At 40.9% G+C, this 17,821-nt stretch overlaps 2 protein-coding genes across 2 annotated transcripts; both read right to left on the bottom strand.

Moving 5' to 3' along the window:
• Window positions 1-1,806: 1,806 nt before the first annotated feature.
• On the bottom strand, window positions 1,807-6,569 carry LOC308079561 (uncharacterized protein; the record flags this gene model as incomplete). The annotated part of the gene is made up of 9 exons (XM_080421110.1): window positions 6,431-6,569; window positions 5,419-5,520; window positions 4,622-4,703; window positions 4,227-4,329; window positions 3,983-4,037; window positions 3,394-3,537; window positions 3,028-3,103; window positions 2,202-2,320; window positions 1,807-1,854 (listed from the first exon to the last, which is right to left on the bottom strand). The coding sequence occupies exons 1-9, from the start codon at window positions 6,533-6,535 to the stop codon at window positions 1,807-1,809; spliced, it is 834 nt and encodes a 277-aa protein (XP_080277236.1). The 5' UTR covers window positions 6,536-6,569.
• A 2,153-nt stretch (window positions 6,570-8,722) lies between these two features.
• Window positions 8,723-12,622, bottom strand: LOC308079560 (meiotic recombination protein REC8 homolog; the record flags this gene model as incomplete). Its single annotated transcript, XM_080421109.1, has 3 exons — window positions 8,723-8,873; window positions 11,931-11,999; window positions 12,567-12,622. The coding sequence occupies 3 exons, from the start codon at window positions 12,620-12,622 to the stop codon at window positions 8,723-8,725; spliced, it is 276 nt and encodes a 91-aa protein (XP_080277235.1).
• Between the last annotated feature and the right edge of the window lie 5,199 nt (window positions 12,623-17,821).

The following is a 17,821-nucleotide window of genomic DNA, read 5'->3' as shown; positions in this document are numbered from 1 at the left end:
ACAGTTTAGCAGTTTATGGATAAAATGTTGATTTAAAACCAAAACCAGAATGAATTCTCCTTCTGGATAAAAATGAGAGCTTTAAAAGCTGGAACTAACTGCTGGAATTGTGTGTTCAAGCTGCAGGGCTGATCCTCATGGGAGAGAAGGCCTGAGATTGCAACACAACCAGCTTTTTGGCCACCACCAGTTCTGCAGAAGGAAAGACAGCACAGGTTAACACAACATCGCATGGTGCCGTTCTGCTTGTAAATCAGTTATTTTCAGCAAGCGCCAGGTTTAAGCATGTGTTTCCTGTCCAGGTTCTGATTATTGTGCCGTAATAAAACAATGCTTGTTGTGCTAAGTATTGTGTGCTGTGTATGGAGGATGTGGGACATATTTTCATTTTCATATGTTCATCCAGGGTGTTTCACGAGCGCTTAGTCAGTGGTGTAAAGTAACTAAGTGCATTTACTCAAGTACTGTACTTAGTACAATTTTGAGGTACTTTTACTACACTGGAGTATTTCCAATTGTCTATACTTCTACTCCACTACATCTCAGAGGCAAATATTGTACTTTTACTCCACTACAATTATTTGAAAACTTTAGTTACTAGTTACATTTCAGATATCAATTATTACATTATAAAACATACATTAACCACGTCAGCCCTATTTTAAACCTAGGCTATTTGAAAATAGCCGATCTACAAGCTCCAATCCTATATTGGTGAGCTTGTAGATCGGAATGTTCAAACATTTAGTATTTTTACTTTTGGTACTTTAAGTACATTTTTATACCAATACTTTTGTACTTTTACTCAAGTAAATTTTAAATTCCGAACTTTTACTTGTAACAGAGTACTTCTACATTGCAGTATTAATACTTTTACTTAAGTAAAACATTTGAGTACTTTTTCCACCACTGCGAGCGCTTTGTTCCACATCATGTCGTGCATCTAAAACAAGAGATCTTGACATCTACAAGCTTGTAGATGTCATATTTTAGAGGCTTGACAACGGCACGCAACTAAGTATAAATCTCGGGCACTGTATACAGCAGTGACTGTTCCTTGGCTGTCGTGTTTTTCCACCATTAAATATAAAGCAGAGCAAATCAAAGTATATCATTCACGATTCTCTCACCCAGTAGTTTGTACATTGTGCGAGCTGCAGTGAGGCGGTTGGCCCCCGGGGGCAGCAGGGTGTCAAAGGTGATTCTATGACGAGACTTCTGGTGGTGCGAGGACACCAGTCTGCAGAGAGAGAGAGACATACACACACACAGAGACAGAGAATATGAGAGAGAGAGATATTTGTGTGTGTGTGTGCGCGTGTGTGCGCGCGTGTGTGCGTGTGCATGTGCATGCGTTGCATTCATGCTACCTGAGCAGGCGTTCAGCAAAGTCCTGGCTCTGTGCTTCAGACATCTCATCATTTCCCTCTGCTATGCGCTGCATGGGTCCCTGCACCTCTCCCCCAGGAGACCTACACACACACACACACACACACACACACACACACACACACACACAGAGGAATAAATGCATTTGCTACATCTAGATACTTGTCTGTCCATCTGTCTATTTAATCTTCTCTCTCTCTCTGGAACTCACCTTGTAGCAGGAGTGTTGCCATCACCGTGAGATTGGAGATCTGCGGCAGCTACACACACCCACACCCACACACACACCCACACACACACACACACACACACAAATTACACTAACCTTTCTCAGATCAATCACTGTTATATGGATACTTAGGAGTTTTGAAACACTGCAGTTATTATTACAACTTAAAAGAAACAGTTGAAAGACGTTTAGAAGATCATACATGAGGATTCTGTATCATCTGAATCCTTGGACATCTGCGAGATAGATAGAGAAAGAGAGAGAAAGTAACTTATATAGTAACTGTAAGGCAAGTCAAGTATATTTGTCTAGCACAACAACAGCGCTATTCAAAGTGCTTTACATCGTTCTTCCTGATGGCTCCACAAACAATTACTTCAATATCTTTGTTTAACTGAAGACATTTCTGGCACATCCAATTGTTGATTTGTTCAGACAGACAGACAGACAGACAGACAGACAGACAGAAAGACAGACAGAGAGACAGAGAGACAGAGAGACAGAGAGACAGACAGAAAGACAGAGAGACAGACATACAGACAGACAGACAGACAGACAGAGTGAGAGGGGGGGGTTTACCCACCTCACTATGGACTCTCTTCCTTTTCTCCCTCTTCTGTGCTTTGAGCTGCTCTCTCTCCTTGTGTCCGGTGAGCAGGGCACACTGTGTCCATAGTAACAGCATGGCAGGGTCCACCATCACTGCAGAGGGGTCAAAGGTGAGGAAACAGACGACAAAAGGTCTCTGTGTTCCAAAGCAAAGCCACTGACTACATATTTGTTAAACCACTTCAATGATATATTCTTCATTGACCAGACGTCCCCCAGGGCTCTATATAGGTCCTCTTTGTTGAAACTAGCCGATATACAAGCTCACAGCGCTCCTTTTTTTCCATCTACAGCAAATCTCTTCAGAATAAAATATTCAAGCCTTTAGTTATACCATTTCTTTGTTGAATAGCGCACAGAGTGCCGCGCTACGAGCTTGTAGACTTGCAATTTTAGAAAATGTGTGCAAATCTTTGAATACAGTATATATATTCTTTATATATTCATTTTTAACTCAAATCTTTGCTGGAACAAAATATTTTGAGATGGGGGTCCGCGGCCAAATACATATCATTTGGGGGTCCTTGACATGAAAAAGTTTGAGAACCTCTGATATAGAAACATACGTTTTTCAGAAAACTGTTGGGATTTAGAAGACATTTCTAGAATCGGCTTCAGGTCTCAATCTGACCATATTCACCTGGTTTCCCAGGTCTAAATGATTCCCTGATAATACGACCACAATGTGAAACCAGCAGTACTTTGGGTCCCAGAGTGGAGTCCCTGTAAAGAATGTACTTATATCCACAGTCAATGGTCAACAGTAATAAGGCAAAGGGGAGGTGTAGTACTGTACTGACCGCTACAGGTGGCGCTGAAGAGCCGTTCTGGAGAGCTCTTGAGCTTCATGATGGAGGTCAGACTCGCCACCTCTGACTGAGAAGAACACAATTATTATTATTATTAGGCTGATAATATGACATTTAATTCATGTGATTCATACACTTATGAACACTATGTGATTCATACACTTTACTGTACAGTAGAGAGAGACAGGCAGGAGAGAGTGGAGAGAGAGAGACATGGGTAGGAGGGCGGAGAGAGAGAGTGTGTGTGTGTGTGTGTGTGTGTGTGTGTGTGTGTGTGTGTGTGTGTGTGTGTGTGTGTGTGTGTGTGTGTGTGTGTGTGTGTGTGTGTGTGTGTGTGTGTGTGTGTGTGAGATATACCAGGCTACGTGTCTTCGTCAGACGATTGTCAATCTGCTTCTTCATTACAGCAAATGGAATCTTTATCACAGTGTCTATGACGACCCTCTTGTCTTTCTTACCGCCAGCACGCCTCTTCTTGGGACGAACCACCACCTGGGGGGGCTGAGAGGGTGGGAGGGTTGAGAGGGTGGGGGGCATATTTAGCATATTTATGGTATATTTTCAATATTTACACTTACAAATGTTGTACTTTTTACTCCACTACATTTACCTGACAGCTTTAGTTAGTAGTTGCTCTGCACGTCTAGATTGAGCCCTTGTCGGTGGGCAGGAACTTTTCCCCTGCACCACTGGTATGGCCCCTGTTTCTTATTTTGTTAGGCTAAATATTTAACTGGCCCAAGTGGGCGAAGCCCAGAGCTCGTCCAGAGTCTTTCAATAACGGGTCCGGGCCAGTTGGCCATTTAGAATGTCAAGTACTGTCAAAAGCTTTAAAATACAGTAGATACTTAAGAGTTTTGAAATACTGCAGCCAAACTCTCTATAATGAAACAGTTAGTATTTACAAGTTAAAAGAAACAGTTAAAAGAGGTTTAGAAAATCATACATCTGCAGGAGGGTTCTGCAGGCTGGAGGCCGGACTCATCGGATTCTCTGAAAATCTAAGCAATAGAGAGAGAAAGAGAGAGAAAGTGAACTCTAAGGTAAATAGCAGATCTACAAGCTCATAGCGTGGCGCCGAGTGCCGCGCTAAGAGCTTGTAGATCTGCAAAAAAAATTGGTCCAAATCTTTGAATATATATATATTTTTTAAAGCCAATCGGGATGGGGTACATGAGATCATGACTTACTGGTTAACAGAGGTCAGGGATCCAGGTAATGGTGTGTTTTTTGTCCTGTCCTGCTCAACCAGCATGTTGTTGACCCTATTGAGTCTCTCCTGCTCAGCCAAGTCTGTCACACACACATTTTAATCATTTATTCATGTCCACATAAAGGAGAGCATACAGTACAAGGACACACATATTAAAAGGCAGAGTTAAGGTTACATTAACAATATATTAATAATATAATATCTTTAAAAAATCTTGCCTAAAATGCCTAAAATACAAAATACAGATGCCAGGTTTAATGTGGTTAATTTGTGCATGTGTGTTGCTGTAATTAACAGAGAGCACACACACACACACACACACACACACACACACACACACACACACACACACACACACACACACACACACACCTTCAAAGAAATTCTCTGGCATAGCCATCAGGAAGTCGAGATCCTCCACAGTAGGTTCCGTGAGTTCTGCTCCTCCACAAATCTTAAAAAGAGATAGAGAGACAGAGAGACAGACAGACAGACAGACAGACAGACAGACAGACAGAGTTTATGTCCACATAAACAAAAGTACAAGAACAACTTGTACCGCCAGTTATGAAGTGCCTAGAGCAGAACATGTCAGACACAGCAGACATCAATCATGGATAAAGGAGACAACGACTCCAAATTGAGCGGCTTCCTATAATAGCTGATACTGAACAGTACCTCGCTAACTGCTTGGCCCACCTTTTGAAAGCCCCTCTCAACCAACTTGTGCACAAATATAAAAAATGTAAAAGTTTGCACCAGCTGTTGATATTTTATCATGCTGCTTAGAAAGTCTTCCTCTAAGTCTAAGCTAAAAATAATACATACATACAAGTTATATAGCGCTATTCTGAGTACTCAAAATCTCTTTACAAAACAGAAACAAAATAAAAACTTTAATTAGGAAAAAAACTAGATTAAAAAAATAAAAACTATAGAAGTAAAGGTACAAAAAGGGGGGATTAGGATTAGGTAGGGAATTTTAGTCTGGAAGGTTGGGTTTTGAGTGTGGTTTTGAACGAACACACACACACAAAACAAATTATTTACATGTTTTGAATTCAATATCTATATAGATTTCCTTTTGTCTGGGTCAGGGGTCCAATTGTAAATGCATGTTTTCTGCTAATGTGTTGCTTCCTCTACTGTATGATGACAGTGAGCCTTACCTGAGCAGTGTTCACCACTAGAGGCCGCTGTTCCTCCATGGTGATGGCTGCTGGAGGAGATGTGTGAAGGAGAGGGCTGGGCCCCTCCTCCCTCTGAAACATCTGTGTGAAACAAACGGTACAAGCTCTGTACACACCTGCCCTCTATCAGGCTCTATGCACAGCAGCCATATTGGAAGAAAATTGGGCCTCTTCCTTACTTCCTTCACAGGTCATGTAGCACAGTGGTTCTCGAACCTTTTAATTTCAAGGACCCCCTTTAACTTGAGTGTACAAATGGACCAAAATGGACCAAATAAACCAAATGGACCCGTTCCATTTGTACACTCTCAGAGTTACACACCCGTAAGAGGCCATTTCGAACCCCCTCAAGGAACCATGAGGGTCCCTGGACCACACTTTGAGACCCACTGGTGTTTCCAGTGAGCCAACATGCACAACATCAGCACCCTGACTCTGTTTGAACAGAATGGAACAGAGCCTTAATTAGTATGATTGGTAACACCAATTTATTTCTTGTTTCTGCTCCAGTGCTGTGCATAGAGCCAACACAAGTTGATTCCAGAGAATGATACAATTGATAAGAATAAGGAGAATAAATATGAACCATGTATTTATAAACTAAAACTATAAAGCATTTTCTAAAATAGCATGTCCATTTGTAAGTTGTTCTTTATAAGAGTGTCTGCTAAATGCAAAGATTGTAAGTTGCAATTATTGTAAATAGTCCGTATGCCAGGATAAATACTGTGGGGATTTCTACAGCATTATTGTGCAATGAGTAGAAGACTGAGTGCTTTCATTACTTTCAAAGAACGAACATGTATTGCCTGTTTACAATACATTTCACCCACGATAAATAGGAGTTGGCCTTCTTCTGTTGTTTGTGATTTGAATTTCTGCTATTTTTGCTATCCTACAAGTATATAGACCTTAAATGATTACGTGGAAGTGATTACGAGAAAACAGAATGTGTGTGTGTGTGTGTGTGTGTGTGTGTGTGTGTGTGTACCTGGGGTATTTGAGAAGGGCTGGGCAGGCTGGGTACATTCATTAGACCAAATAATGGGTCTTGAGCGCCCTCTGCCTGCTCCATCAGGAACATGTCATCAGCCATATCCAAGACCAGCCTTTTTTTTTAAACAGGACAGTTGAGAGAGAAAAAGGGGGGTTGCAAGGAGTGCAAGGAAATGACATACGTGTGTGTGTGTGTGTGTGTGTGTGTGTGTGTGTGTGTGTGTGTGTGTGTGTGTGTGTGTGGAGGTGTAGGTGTGTGGAGACCTGTCTGGCCCGGCAAAGTCGTTCCGTGGGGTTCTCTTGCGAAGAATTTTGACGATCCGCTGAGCCTCCTCTAAGCAACAGGAAAAGAACGGGCAGGCATCACACACACACACACACACACACACACACACACACACACACACACACACACACACACACACACACACACACACACACACACACATTAATAATAGTAATTGTATTAGAACAAATCCGGAAAGGCAGGGATGTCACATGCACTCACGCATTTCAAATGGCACTGAATGTAATATCAGCAGATTACAGTGATTTGTATCACTTTATCTGTTACATATCACCAACTAATACACATTTCTTCCATTACTCAAGGTCTGAATGTTCAAAATATTTTGTGGGTTTTTACTTTTTATGTTGTCCTAACAACCACATAAAATTAAAATTGAGGACATTGTCAACGGACGCTTTCATAATGATAAATACAAAGTCCTCTCAACATGCATATTCACCAAGATAAATGTAATTACACAGGGAATGTGCCATGAGAATATAGTGTATTTTATAGTGTATTTTAATATAATGTACATATATACTGTACATATTATTATATCCTAGATCCTGTTCTATTCTACATTTTACTTATCTATCTGTTAAGTGCAAGGCTTACTTACTTAGCCTACGTATTTATCTATTTGTTAAGTTTGTCTCTTTTGTGGTGCAGGTAGTCAAATCCCTCAAAGATACAAAGAAAAAAGTAATTTTTTTCTGCCCACAATTATCACCTGCGATGATTTGTTATAACACTTTTATTTTTAGTCTATTTGAAAATAGCCCATTTACAAGCTCACAACAACGTGTCGCATTACGATGCGCTGTGAGCTTGTAGATGTCTATTTTCAAAACAAATGTTGACAAATATTGACACATCTTCTCTTATGGGGGTCCCTGGCACAAAATCTTTTCAAACGGCCGTCAGTCCGTGGTCAAATCAATTTTGACATGAACATTTTTCATAACCACTGCTCTAGGCCAGTGGTCCTGTGGGTCAGAACCCCAAGGGGGTCCCCACGTGATTTTGGGGGGGTCCCCAGATGACAGTAAAGTGACAATTTAAGGACTTCTAAGACGCCGTGCCTCCTAGTGCATGTTGTTTCATTTTCTTGTTGTGTCATGTTCAATTTATTTGCTTCTTTGTTTCTCTCTTTTTTAATTTATTTTCAAATTTCTTGCCTGTCTGAATCAGAATCATAAAACACGGGACGTGATGTTGAGACTGTCCATTGTGCCAATAGATGGTGTCTACTCACATGAGATTTGCCTTGATGTTAAGAGACATATTGGGAGGTGTACTTCTTAAGACTGGGGTAAGATGTCAATTTCGGGACACATCCTCAGTAGTGTGCCTATGAATCAGGGGGTGTTTCGGCCTTTAAACACTATACACCACCCTATCATCAAAGGTGGCAAGCTACAGGGTGATCAAGCCTGACCTTGTGTCCCATGCCCCAATCATTAAGATTTGCCTTGTTGTGGCTGACATCTGTACTTTAATATCTCTGCTGTCCGGCAGAAACCAGCTAACTCCAAAATGTTCATTTTTCAGGAAATGAAAAAAAAAAGCCTTGGAGTTAGGAGGTTTTGTTCATCATTGATAAGAACAGCTGAATAGACCTCCAAGCTCACAATGAGGTTGGAGGTCAAAAGGGGGTGGAGCCTGGAGTCAGCAAAACCAGCTAACTCCACCCCCCTTTGGTGGAGTTAGCTCTTTTAGCAGAAAGTTTGAGGATCCAATGGAGTTAGCTGGTTTTGTCAGAAGTGCTTTTTAATACTTTTCATTGGTTCAATATTTGTTTTTACCAACACACAGACGTAAAGGGTGTTCAATAGCACTGATTTATGGAAAGAAATGCAAAAGCGTCAAAATGTAGCTGGTTTCTGCCGGACAGCAACGACTCTGTGCAGCACTTTGGTCGTTGGAAATGTGCTATAATATAAATATATATATATATATTTGATACTGTGGCCAACCAGGTGTCATGTGTAGGTTTCACTCACCCAGCATGAATCCACACTGCCTGTGGTAGACCAGGATCACGCCGTACTGCAGCTGAGAGGCCAGGTAGAGAGAGAAGCGAGGCTCAGGCTGGCCGGGCTGAGGGGCAGGGACCTGGCCCTTGATGTACCTGATGATCTCCTCACTGTAAGCACAAACAAGACAACAACTTAGAACGTCGCTCCATCCATAATAAAACATTTAAAACCCATTATTAACCCATTCAATCCGGGAACGCATCTGTATCACTTTAGAAAGATTTCTTTGGCTATTCAAAAATAGCAGATCTACATGCTGCTGCGCTATGAGCTTGTAGATCTGCTATTTTTGATAAATCAATCGTGAAAATGTGTGCAAATCTTTGAATATATGTACACAAATCTTTGCTTCTGGGGGGGGTCCCTGGAATAACATATTTTAAGATGGGGGTCAAATACATATCACTTTCGGGGGTCCTTGACAAAGTTTGAGAACCACTGATTATAGCAACACAAGTTTTCTTTCAAAAAAACTGTTAGGATTTAGAAGATATTTGCAGAATCCCCAGAAGCAAAGATTTGAGTTAGAAATGTTCGCTTTAAAAATATATATCTCTGCTCTCCGGCAGAAACCAGCTAACTCCAAAATGTTCATTTTTCAGGAAATGAAATAAACAAAACCAAAAAGTGGAGTTTGGAGGTTTTGTTCATCATTGATAAGAACATTGATTGGACTTGATTGGACCTCCAAGCTCTCAATGAGGTTGGAGATCAAAAGGGGGTGGAGCCTGGAGTCAGCAAAACCAGCTAACTTTGGTGGAGTTAGCTGGTTTAGCAGAAAGTTTGAGGATCCAATGGAGTTAGCTGGTTTTGTCAGAAGCGCTCTTTAATACTTTTCATTGGTTCAATATGTTTTTTAATCAACACACAGACGTAAAGGGTATTCAATAGACCGCCGAAGTCTGACGTCATTTACACATCCTTTGTTTGTCTACCTGGTTCGCAGTTTTCCACCCCCGTTCTGAATCCCATACACGTATTTAATATCGCGTCAAATAAGAACTGTTACATTTTCGCCAGAAACAGACTGTATCAAATATAAGTGACTGACTATCATAAACGATACAGAACCTCCTCCCTGACAATAACGCCGACACGCGGTGTTTATTTTTGGACCACAATTCTTATATGAGACGATTCTAAGATGACCCAATGTTATTCTCCATAGAGAAATTACTTCCGCAAACCTGGGGATGAACGAGTGACGTCAGGACTTCGGTGCTCTATAGCACTGATTTATGGGAAAAAAATGCAAAAGCGGAAAAATTGAGTCAGCTGGTTTCTGCCGGACAGCAACGTTTTCAAAGATTTACACACATTTTCATGATTTTTCAAAAAATAGCAGATCTCGGCATTCGGTGCCGCGCTACTAGCTTGTATATCTGCTATTTTTGAATAGCCAAAGTATAAAATAATGGTTAAGAGCTAAAAATCTAAAATGACACAGATGCGTTCCCAGTCTTAATGGTGTATTAAGACCTGAGGCCGATTCTACAAAATGCCTTCTAAATCAACAGTTCTCGCACTTTGAAGATTTTTCTAAAAAAATATTCAAAAATAGCAGATGTACAAGCTCGCCGCGCAGCACAAAGTGACGTGCTGTGAGCTTGTAGATCTGCAGTTTTTTAAATAGCCAGCGCAAAACTCTAAAATGACACTGATGCTTTGCTTTCCCCAGTTTTGTGTTAACTAGTTTTCTATCTCTTTCCCGTTGCTCTCCCTCTACCTCTGTCCTCTCTCTCTTCTCAAGGAATACAACAAAACGATGGATTAAATTGATTAGTTTGATTAAAGGTAGGGTAAGCGATATTTTTTGGTGAAAACTAAAACTTTTTTTTGTTAAAAGGTTAAAGCACTATATTCTGATAGTACTCATTGCTATGGAGTGTTTGTTCAGTAACAGGGGTCTCCCTGTCTCTCCAGCTCTTTATTAAATAGTAAATACACTTTCAGGTAGGTGACAATATTTCAGCCAATCAGGAGACTAGTTCCAGTTCCAATATTGTCTGCTCATTTTTTTGTGTCATCACTTCCAATTTCACTTGTTTAATCTGTATCCTGACTGAGTTCTCTATCCTGATTGGATAAAATTGGTATCCTGACCTGAAAATGCATTTTCTGTTTAATAAAGACATAGAGACTTTAATAGAGACATGGAGACTCCTGTAACCGAACAAACACTCTGTAGCAATGAGTACTATCAGAATATAGAGCTATTTAACACTTATTTTAACCAAAGAAAATCACTTACCGTACCTTTAAAGTACCAAAAATAAAAGTACTCACTATGCAGAATGTCCCATTTCACAAAACCTTTTGAAAATAGCAGATTTACAAGCTCACAACAAGTCATGATGCGATGCTTTGTGAGCTTGTAGATTGGCTATTACAACCACAGAGCATCTCATGAAAATGTAAACAAATAAAAACTACTAACAATTTCACTCTGAAAACATTTATAGAAATACAAATGTAGCCTATACCAACTTTACTGAGTGATCATCACTCCAGTTCAGAGGTTCTCAAGCTAGGGACCCCCAGCAGACGGCCCCAGGGGTCCGTGAGGGGGTTCCAGGAGGTCTCCAGCAAAAACGTTTTAATAGATTTCATAGGTAGCTTCATAGACTTGTTTGACAGCACTGTCATCAGCATGTTGGGTTCATGTTAATGTGCATTTTCAGACATTTATCAACTTAAACCGTCCATACTTAGTAAACCTGACCTTTCACTATGTACTTGGTCTGTTTTTCTTTCCCTCTACACCAAACCTCTTTTCAAAAAATAGCAGATCTACAAGTTCACAACCGTTGTGAGCTTGTAGATCTGCTATTTCTGGCTGAAGTTCTCCACAGAATAGGAATGATATGGGTTCAAGTGGTTTTTGTAAATATAAAGTTATCCTATCACACAACGATTTGGCGGCCCCCCTGTAGTAACTCAGAGGACCCCCTAGGGGTCCCGGACCCCCTGTTGAAGACCCCTGCAAGTCTACAGCATATCATCTTGCATTCATGAATCATGATCTTTGAGCTTTAAAAACGAATTGGCACCAATTAAATATTTTCAGATGGGGGTCTGTGGCCAAATCCATTGGAAATGTGGGGGTCCTTGACATGAAAAAGTTGACATATGAAGCACTATTATGCTAGCTTTGATATTCTTACCATGTTTGATCGACGCAGACCTTCTGCATCTCTTTCTTAGTGAGTTTTCTCCCTTTAGTTGCTGCCAACCTGGATATGATGAGAGAGAGAGAGAGAGAGAGACACACACCATTTTAGATTTCACTATACATTATATTCACTACATTCTGCTCCTTGTATAGCTATAGATGGCACTGGTGGAAAGTAAACCACATACATTTACTCAAGTACAGTGCTTACATTAACCTTTGAAGCCCTATTTATACTTTGGCTATTCGTAAATAGCCTATCCACAAGGCATCTGATGTGATCTGAGCTTGTAGATCGGGGTTTTTCCGCTTTTAGTAGGCTAAAAGCGGAAAGCTAGAAGCTTTTAGTAGGCTGGCCTACTTTTACGTTGGTAGTGCAAGTAAGTATATGATGCCATAACTTTTACTCAAGTACATTTTTTGAACACAGGACTTTTACTTGTAACCGTGTATTTTTCTATTGTGGTATTGCTACTTTTGTAAGTAAGTAGGTAAGTAAAAGAAAGAAAAGAAAGAAAGAAAGAAATTGAGTAGCCTACTTTTTCCATCACGTTAGATGGCTCGATTGATCGTTTGAAAGTTAACATTATTCTAATCTATTCTGTACTATAACATGTTTTATACTCACCAGATTGTGGCAAAACATCCTGTGTGTCTCCGGAGGACATCTGGACAAAAGAACATCGTGATTTTTTAACTTTAATATTAGCTAACTCACTGGACTTAAAATCACGATATTCAACCTGTCCCGGCTGCAACTCCAGAGCGAAAGAGAGAGAGAGATCGGGATTTCGCGCGACGAATAAGCTCTGGTCCAATCAGGGAAGAAAGAAGATGTTGCCGGGCAGTAAATTGTAGTATCATCCCATATCTAGGGACGACGTATGGCACGTGGTGGTTGTCAGATTGATAAATGTAATGTACTGTAAACATACGCCACACCCATACTTGCTCAATCTAGTTTCACGTCATTAAACAAGAGTTAAATTTGATCAAAGATCTCAAACAGGAACGTGTATTACGTCTGATCGGAGGTTTTACACGTGAATAAAGCATACATGCTCTCCGTCGACCAACTAGCCAATCACAGCGCGACAGTCCTTTCGGGCTATGGGGTCCACAGCGCAGGTGTATTTTTTTGTTTATGGTAATCCTTTCTTTATTGACAAACAGAAAACGTACAAACAAACAAAGTGTAAACACATCAAACAAAGAACACAAATGTTTTTAAACTTTTTGCAACAGTTGACGTGAAAATAAACATTCGTAGGGTAGCCTATATCCAGTGTTGGAAAAAGTACTAAAATGTTTTTCTTAAATAAAAGTATCAATACTGCATGTATAAACAAGTAAAAGTGCGGAATTCAAAATGTACTTGAGTAAAAGTGCAAAAGTATTGGTATCAAAATATACTAAAAGTAAAATAATTGTAGTGGAGTAGAAGTAAAAGTATTGAAAATTGGAAATACTCCAGTAAAGTAAAAGAACCTCAAAATTGTACTTATAAGTACCATTTTGTAACTAAGTACATTTACTCAAGTACTGTAATTATAAGTACTTTCCACCACTGCCTATCAGAGGTTCTCAACCACTCACTCCCCACATGATTTTGGGGGGTTCCCCAGATGACAGTGAGCTACCTACCCTAGCTAGTAGTCTGGTCACACAGTGAGGTTCTGTGACCATCCTTTGGCAAGGATGTTTTGACGATTGATTTGACCTCTATGGACCCTTTAGGAAAGATTTAGCCCCCAGGACCCTCCCAAAAATCCCGGCATTTTTTGCTAGACAGCCAAATTCAAAATGGCACCCGGCGCCATCTCTAAAAATTAACTTTTGATCTGGATGACCTAGAATCATATATGAAGGCACCTTTCCATACAAGTCAACCATGAGGATTCCAAATCTGACACAATTTTAATTGTAAGACCTCGTTTTGACTCCGAAATTCAAGATGGCCGACATCCAGTAGAGTAAAAACTTAGCTTTAGTTCAGGTTTGTAAATTTGGTTAAGTAACAAGAAGAGGTTCTCTAGGTTGTTAGCCCACTGCCAGATAGCCAGATGGCTGGGGGGTTGCCCCCTTAGGGCCTGCTGTCCTGCCCTGAACCATTCTTCGTCAGGCCCCTCGCCAGAGACCAGTTTGTCATGGGAGACCCTACCACTTGTTCGGCGGTTGATTGTAAGACATATGAAAATAAGCCTTGCTCTTTGACTGCTCCTTATTCAAGCTGGCATGAAACCCGTTGTAGGAAGGGATAGTCTGCTCAGCTGCATCAGGACGATCACCATTCTTGTTTGCACGAACAAGGGCATGAATAATGCTCCGCTTGCGCTGAGGCTCTGTACTTGATGAGAAAATAGTGGGCTTGGGGCGGATGGGAGGTTCCCCACGCTTGCTCGTCCTATATGGTGTAACTGCCTGCATCTCCGATGCCTTCTCAGTCAGAGCCTGTGAAACAGTCTTTGCATCTTTGGTGCGCTCGTGTGCATCCTGGATGTTTTTCTCCTTCTGTGCAAGAAGATCTAGGTGCTGCAGAAACATCCAGTTACAGCGGTGACCAGTACCCCCCCCCCCCCCCCCTGTCAAGGTGTCATTTTGAAAGTCATCGTTGTCAATGATACTGATACTTGGTTCTCCCTCAGCAATGTCATCAGGACACACAGAACACTGTTCAAGGTCATGCATGGTCCAGATATCACGCAAGAGAAGCACGTTACGGTAGCTGATCCCCATGCCCAACTTGTAATAACAGTCAACAAGCTCCTTGCTGCGAGTCAAACCATGAAGGGTGATGGTGGCATTGATGGCAGTAGTGGTGGGTTGTTTTATCGCATACTGTGTGATAAGAGAGGTGAGGGAAAGTGTGCATGGAGACAGATCTACCTCCTTCTTCCCCCGTAAAGCAGATAGCAGCTGAACCAGGAGAGGTGAGAGCTCTTCCTCCTCCTCTAGCTCTTCAACCCTCGGTGGCCATCGGATGAGTTTGATGGACTTAAGATCATCCCTGATCCTCTCAGCCACATTGTGCACCAGTTGCTCATTAGATGGAGTTTAATGCTGCTTCAACATATGACCCACCCCCAGACGTGTCATAGACTAGGTCACTCTGGTTCCTCCGTGAGCGTGAATGGAAACCAATCTTACTTCCAAATTCCCGGGTCAAGATGTCTTTGATGTAAGATGATTTAACCCCGGATGTTGGGAAGCCGTACCAAGAGATCATAGAATTGTAGTCTAGGAGGAGGCTCTGCAGTGACCTTAGCTCATGTTCCTCAATAATATTTTTTCTTATGTGATTAAAGAACATAGTCTGTGCCTCACGTAGTGTGACATTGTGCATATGTGGGAGTTTGTCATCGTCGGTCATTTTCTTGTATTTTGTTACATATTTCATCCAACATGTGTAGTGATATCTAATCTCAAGTGCATAGGGCTGATCAGCTGCAGAATCGATCAGGCAATTGATTCTGTCCCGCATTGTCTGATCTTCCAGGGCAACTGTATGGCTCTTGAAAGCTGCCCATGCATGATCATATGAAATCAGCATCAGCTTTGTTTCTGGGTGTTTTGGTGACTCGGGCTTACAACACCACACACATTTTGGTTTTTTCGTGTATCTGCCCAAGACTTGATCGTAGTCGTTTGCCAGGTGGATCTGCAGCTGTGGAACAGTCATCCAACGTAGAAGACTGAGATGGGGATTCATCAGTCTGTTGTTTTTTCTGTCTTTTTTTGGCTTGTTCCAGTTTATTAGAATTGAATAGGGTCAACCTACATGCTTCATGGACACATTTTCCAACCGGACCTTTATCCCAATCGACAGTTGTGTAGACATGTCCAAACTTGTCAAGGCCACTCCATAACAGTGCCTTTTGTTTTATGTTTTCCCATCTCTGGGTTGACTTAATGGTATCTGTGGCTTCATTACACAGACTACCACACTGGAGAATACATGACTGTCTATCTGTCCCTGTTGGTATATTATTTTCTTCCATATTCAAGCAGCTATGTATGCTGCATGCACACTGTCTTTACAGAACAAATGTGTAGCTCCTCTCACTGTGGGCTCAAAAGAATGACTGAGGCAACATTTAGGATAGCAGCAGCACTAAACAAGCAGCATGTGCTAATCAAGGTGTTGTGGGCTTGTACAGTAGATCTGCTATTTTCACAATATCTATATGTGGAACGGAATCAAACAAATTGGGGGCTGTTCCCCAGTTCAAATATGATTGTTCACAGTACTAGATGGCAGCCATCTTGAATATAGCGGTCAAAACAAAGTTGTATGATTAAAACGGTGTCAGATTTGGAATCCTCATGGTTGACTTGTATGGAAAAGTGCCTTCATACATGATTCTAGGTTATCCAGAACAAAAGTAAATTTTTAGAGATGGCGCCGGGCGCCATTTTGAATTTGGCTGTCTAGCAAAAAATGCCGGGATTTTTGGGAGGGACCTGGGGGCTAAATCTTTTCTAAAGGGTCCATAGAGGTCAAATCAATCGTCAAAACATCCTTGCCAAAGGATGGTCACAGAACCTCACTGTGTGACCCGACTATAGGGGACACGGGGGAATATGCAAACTCCACACAGAAAGGAAAGGCCCTTTTCGCCAAGCACACAGAGATATTTCCAAAAATATTTATATCAATTATTTTAAGCCTAGCCATCCACGATCCTGGTGATTCATGACCATAAATTCGTTAGATTCTGTAAAAACAAAACAAAAAACAATCGCAAAACAAATGGAATTTATAGTATATCATATATTATTCAATATTCTTTTTTTTCTTCTCACAGAATCAATTGTTTTATGGTCGTGAATCACCAGGATCCTGGATGGCTTGGTTCTAGGCTTAAATTAATTTATATAAATATTTTTGGAAATATATGGGAAAAATGTATCACAGTCACACAATGTAGCTATTTATTATATGTAAATACTATCTTATTTGGTTATGCTTCCAAATGTTTTAATTATTATTTAAACCAAAATGGTTGTAAAATATCAATTCATCAATTTCATGTCATGGATCTCCAAATGAATATGTAGGCTATTGTCCCTAGAACTTCTGGGAAGTGTGAACTCAGATTAATTTGTCCCTAATCCTTATCTGAAAACGTTTTGTGTCAGGGAGCCCCCGTGCCAGATTTGTGTTGTTAGAATGTTAAAAAAATCTTTCACATTTTATTTTCAAGATATTCTTCAAGCTATTTTTCAAATAGCCGATGTATACAGTATAGGTTTAAAGGAGTAGTTCACCTAAAACATATTTATTTTCTATCACACCCCATGAATGAAGCCTTGAATTCATGGAGATTTATTTGTGTTTGTCGCATTCCTGAGCCAACAGCCAATAATGTAATGATGACCAGCGGAGCAGAGTCTCTAGTAGAAGACTCCTACTGAGTCTCCTACTGGGCAGCAGTTCATCGAATTATTGGCTCATCTCCATGAAGTCAAGGTTTTATCATGGGGTGAGTAATAAGTAATTTATTTTCTATCACACCCCATGAATGAAGCCTTGAATTCATGGAGATTTATTTGTGTTTGTCGCATTCCTGAGCCAACAGCCAATAATGTAATGATGACCAGCGGAGCAGAGTCTCTAGTAGAAGACTCCTACTGAGTCTCCTACTGGGCAGCAGTTCATCGAATTATTGGCTCATCTCCATGAAGTCAAGGTTTTATCATGGGGTGAGTAATAAGTAATTTTTTGGGTGAACTACTCCTTTCAGGTGCTTATTTCTTTCACAAGATCTGGCAACACTGCTCGTCACCAGCGTCAACGCTATGGTCAACGCCACGCAAACCCAACGCGGTGACGTCTTTACTTACTTTGACGTCTAACCCGGAAGCAAATACAAACAACAAGGC

Source organism: Gymnoscopelus braueri (assembly GCF_963280865.1).
Source record: "Gymnoscopelus braueri genome assembly, chromosome: 23".
NCBI classification, from domain to species: Eukaryota; Metazoa; Chordata; class Actinopteri; order Myctophiformes; family Myctophidae; genus Gymnoscopelus; species Gymnoscopelus braueri.
The sequence above is the reverse complement of the archived record's forward strand: the minus strand, read 5'-3'. Positions and strand labels throughout refer to the sequence as shown.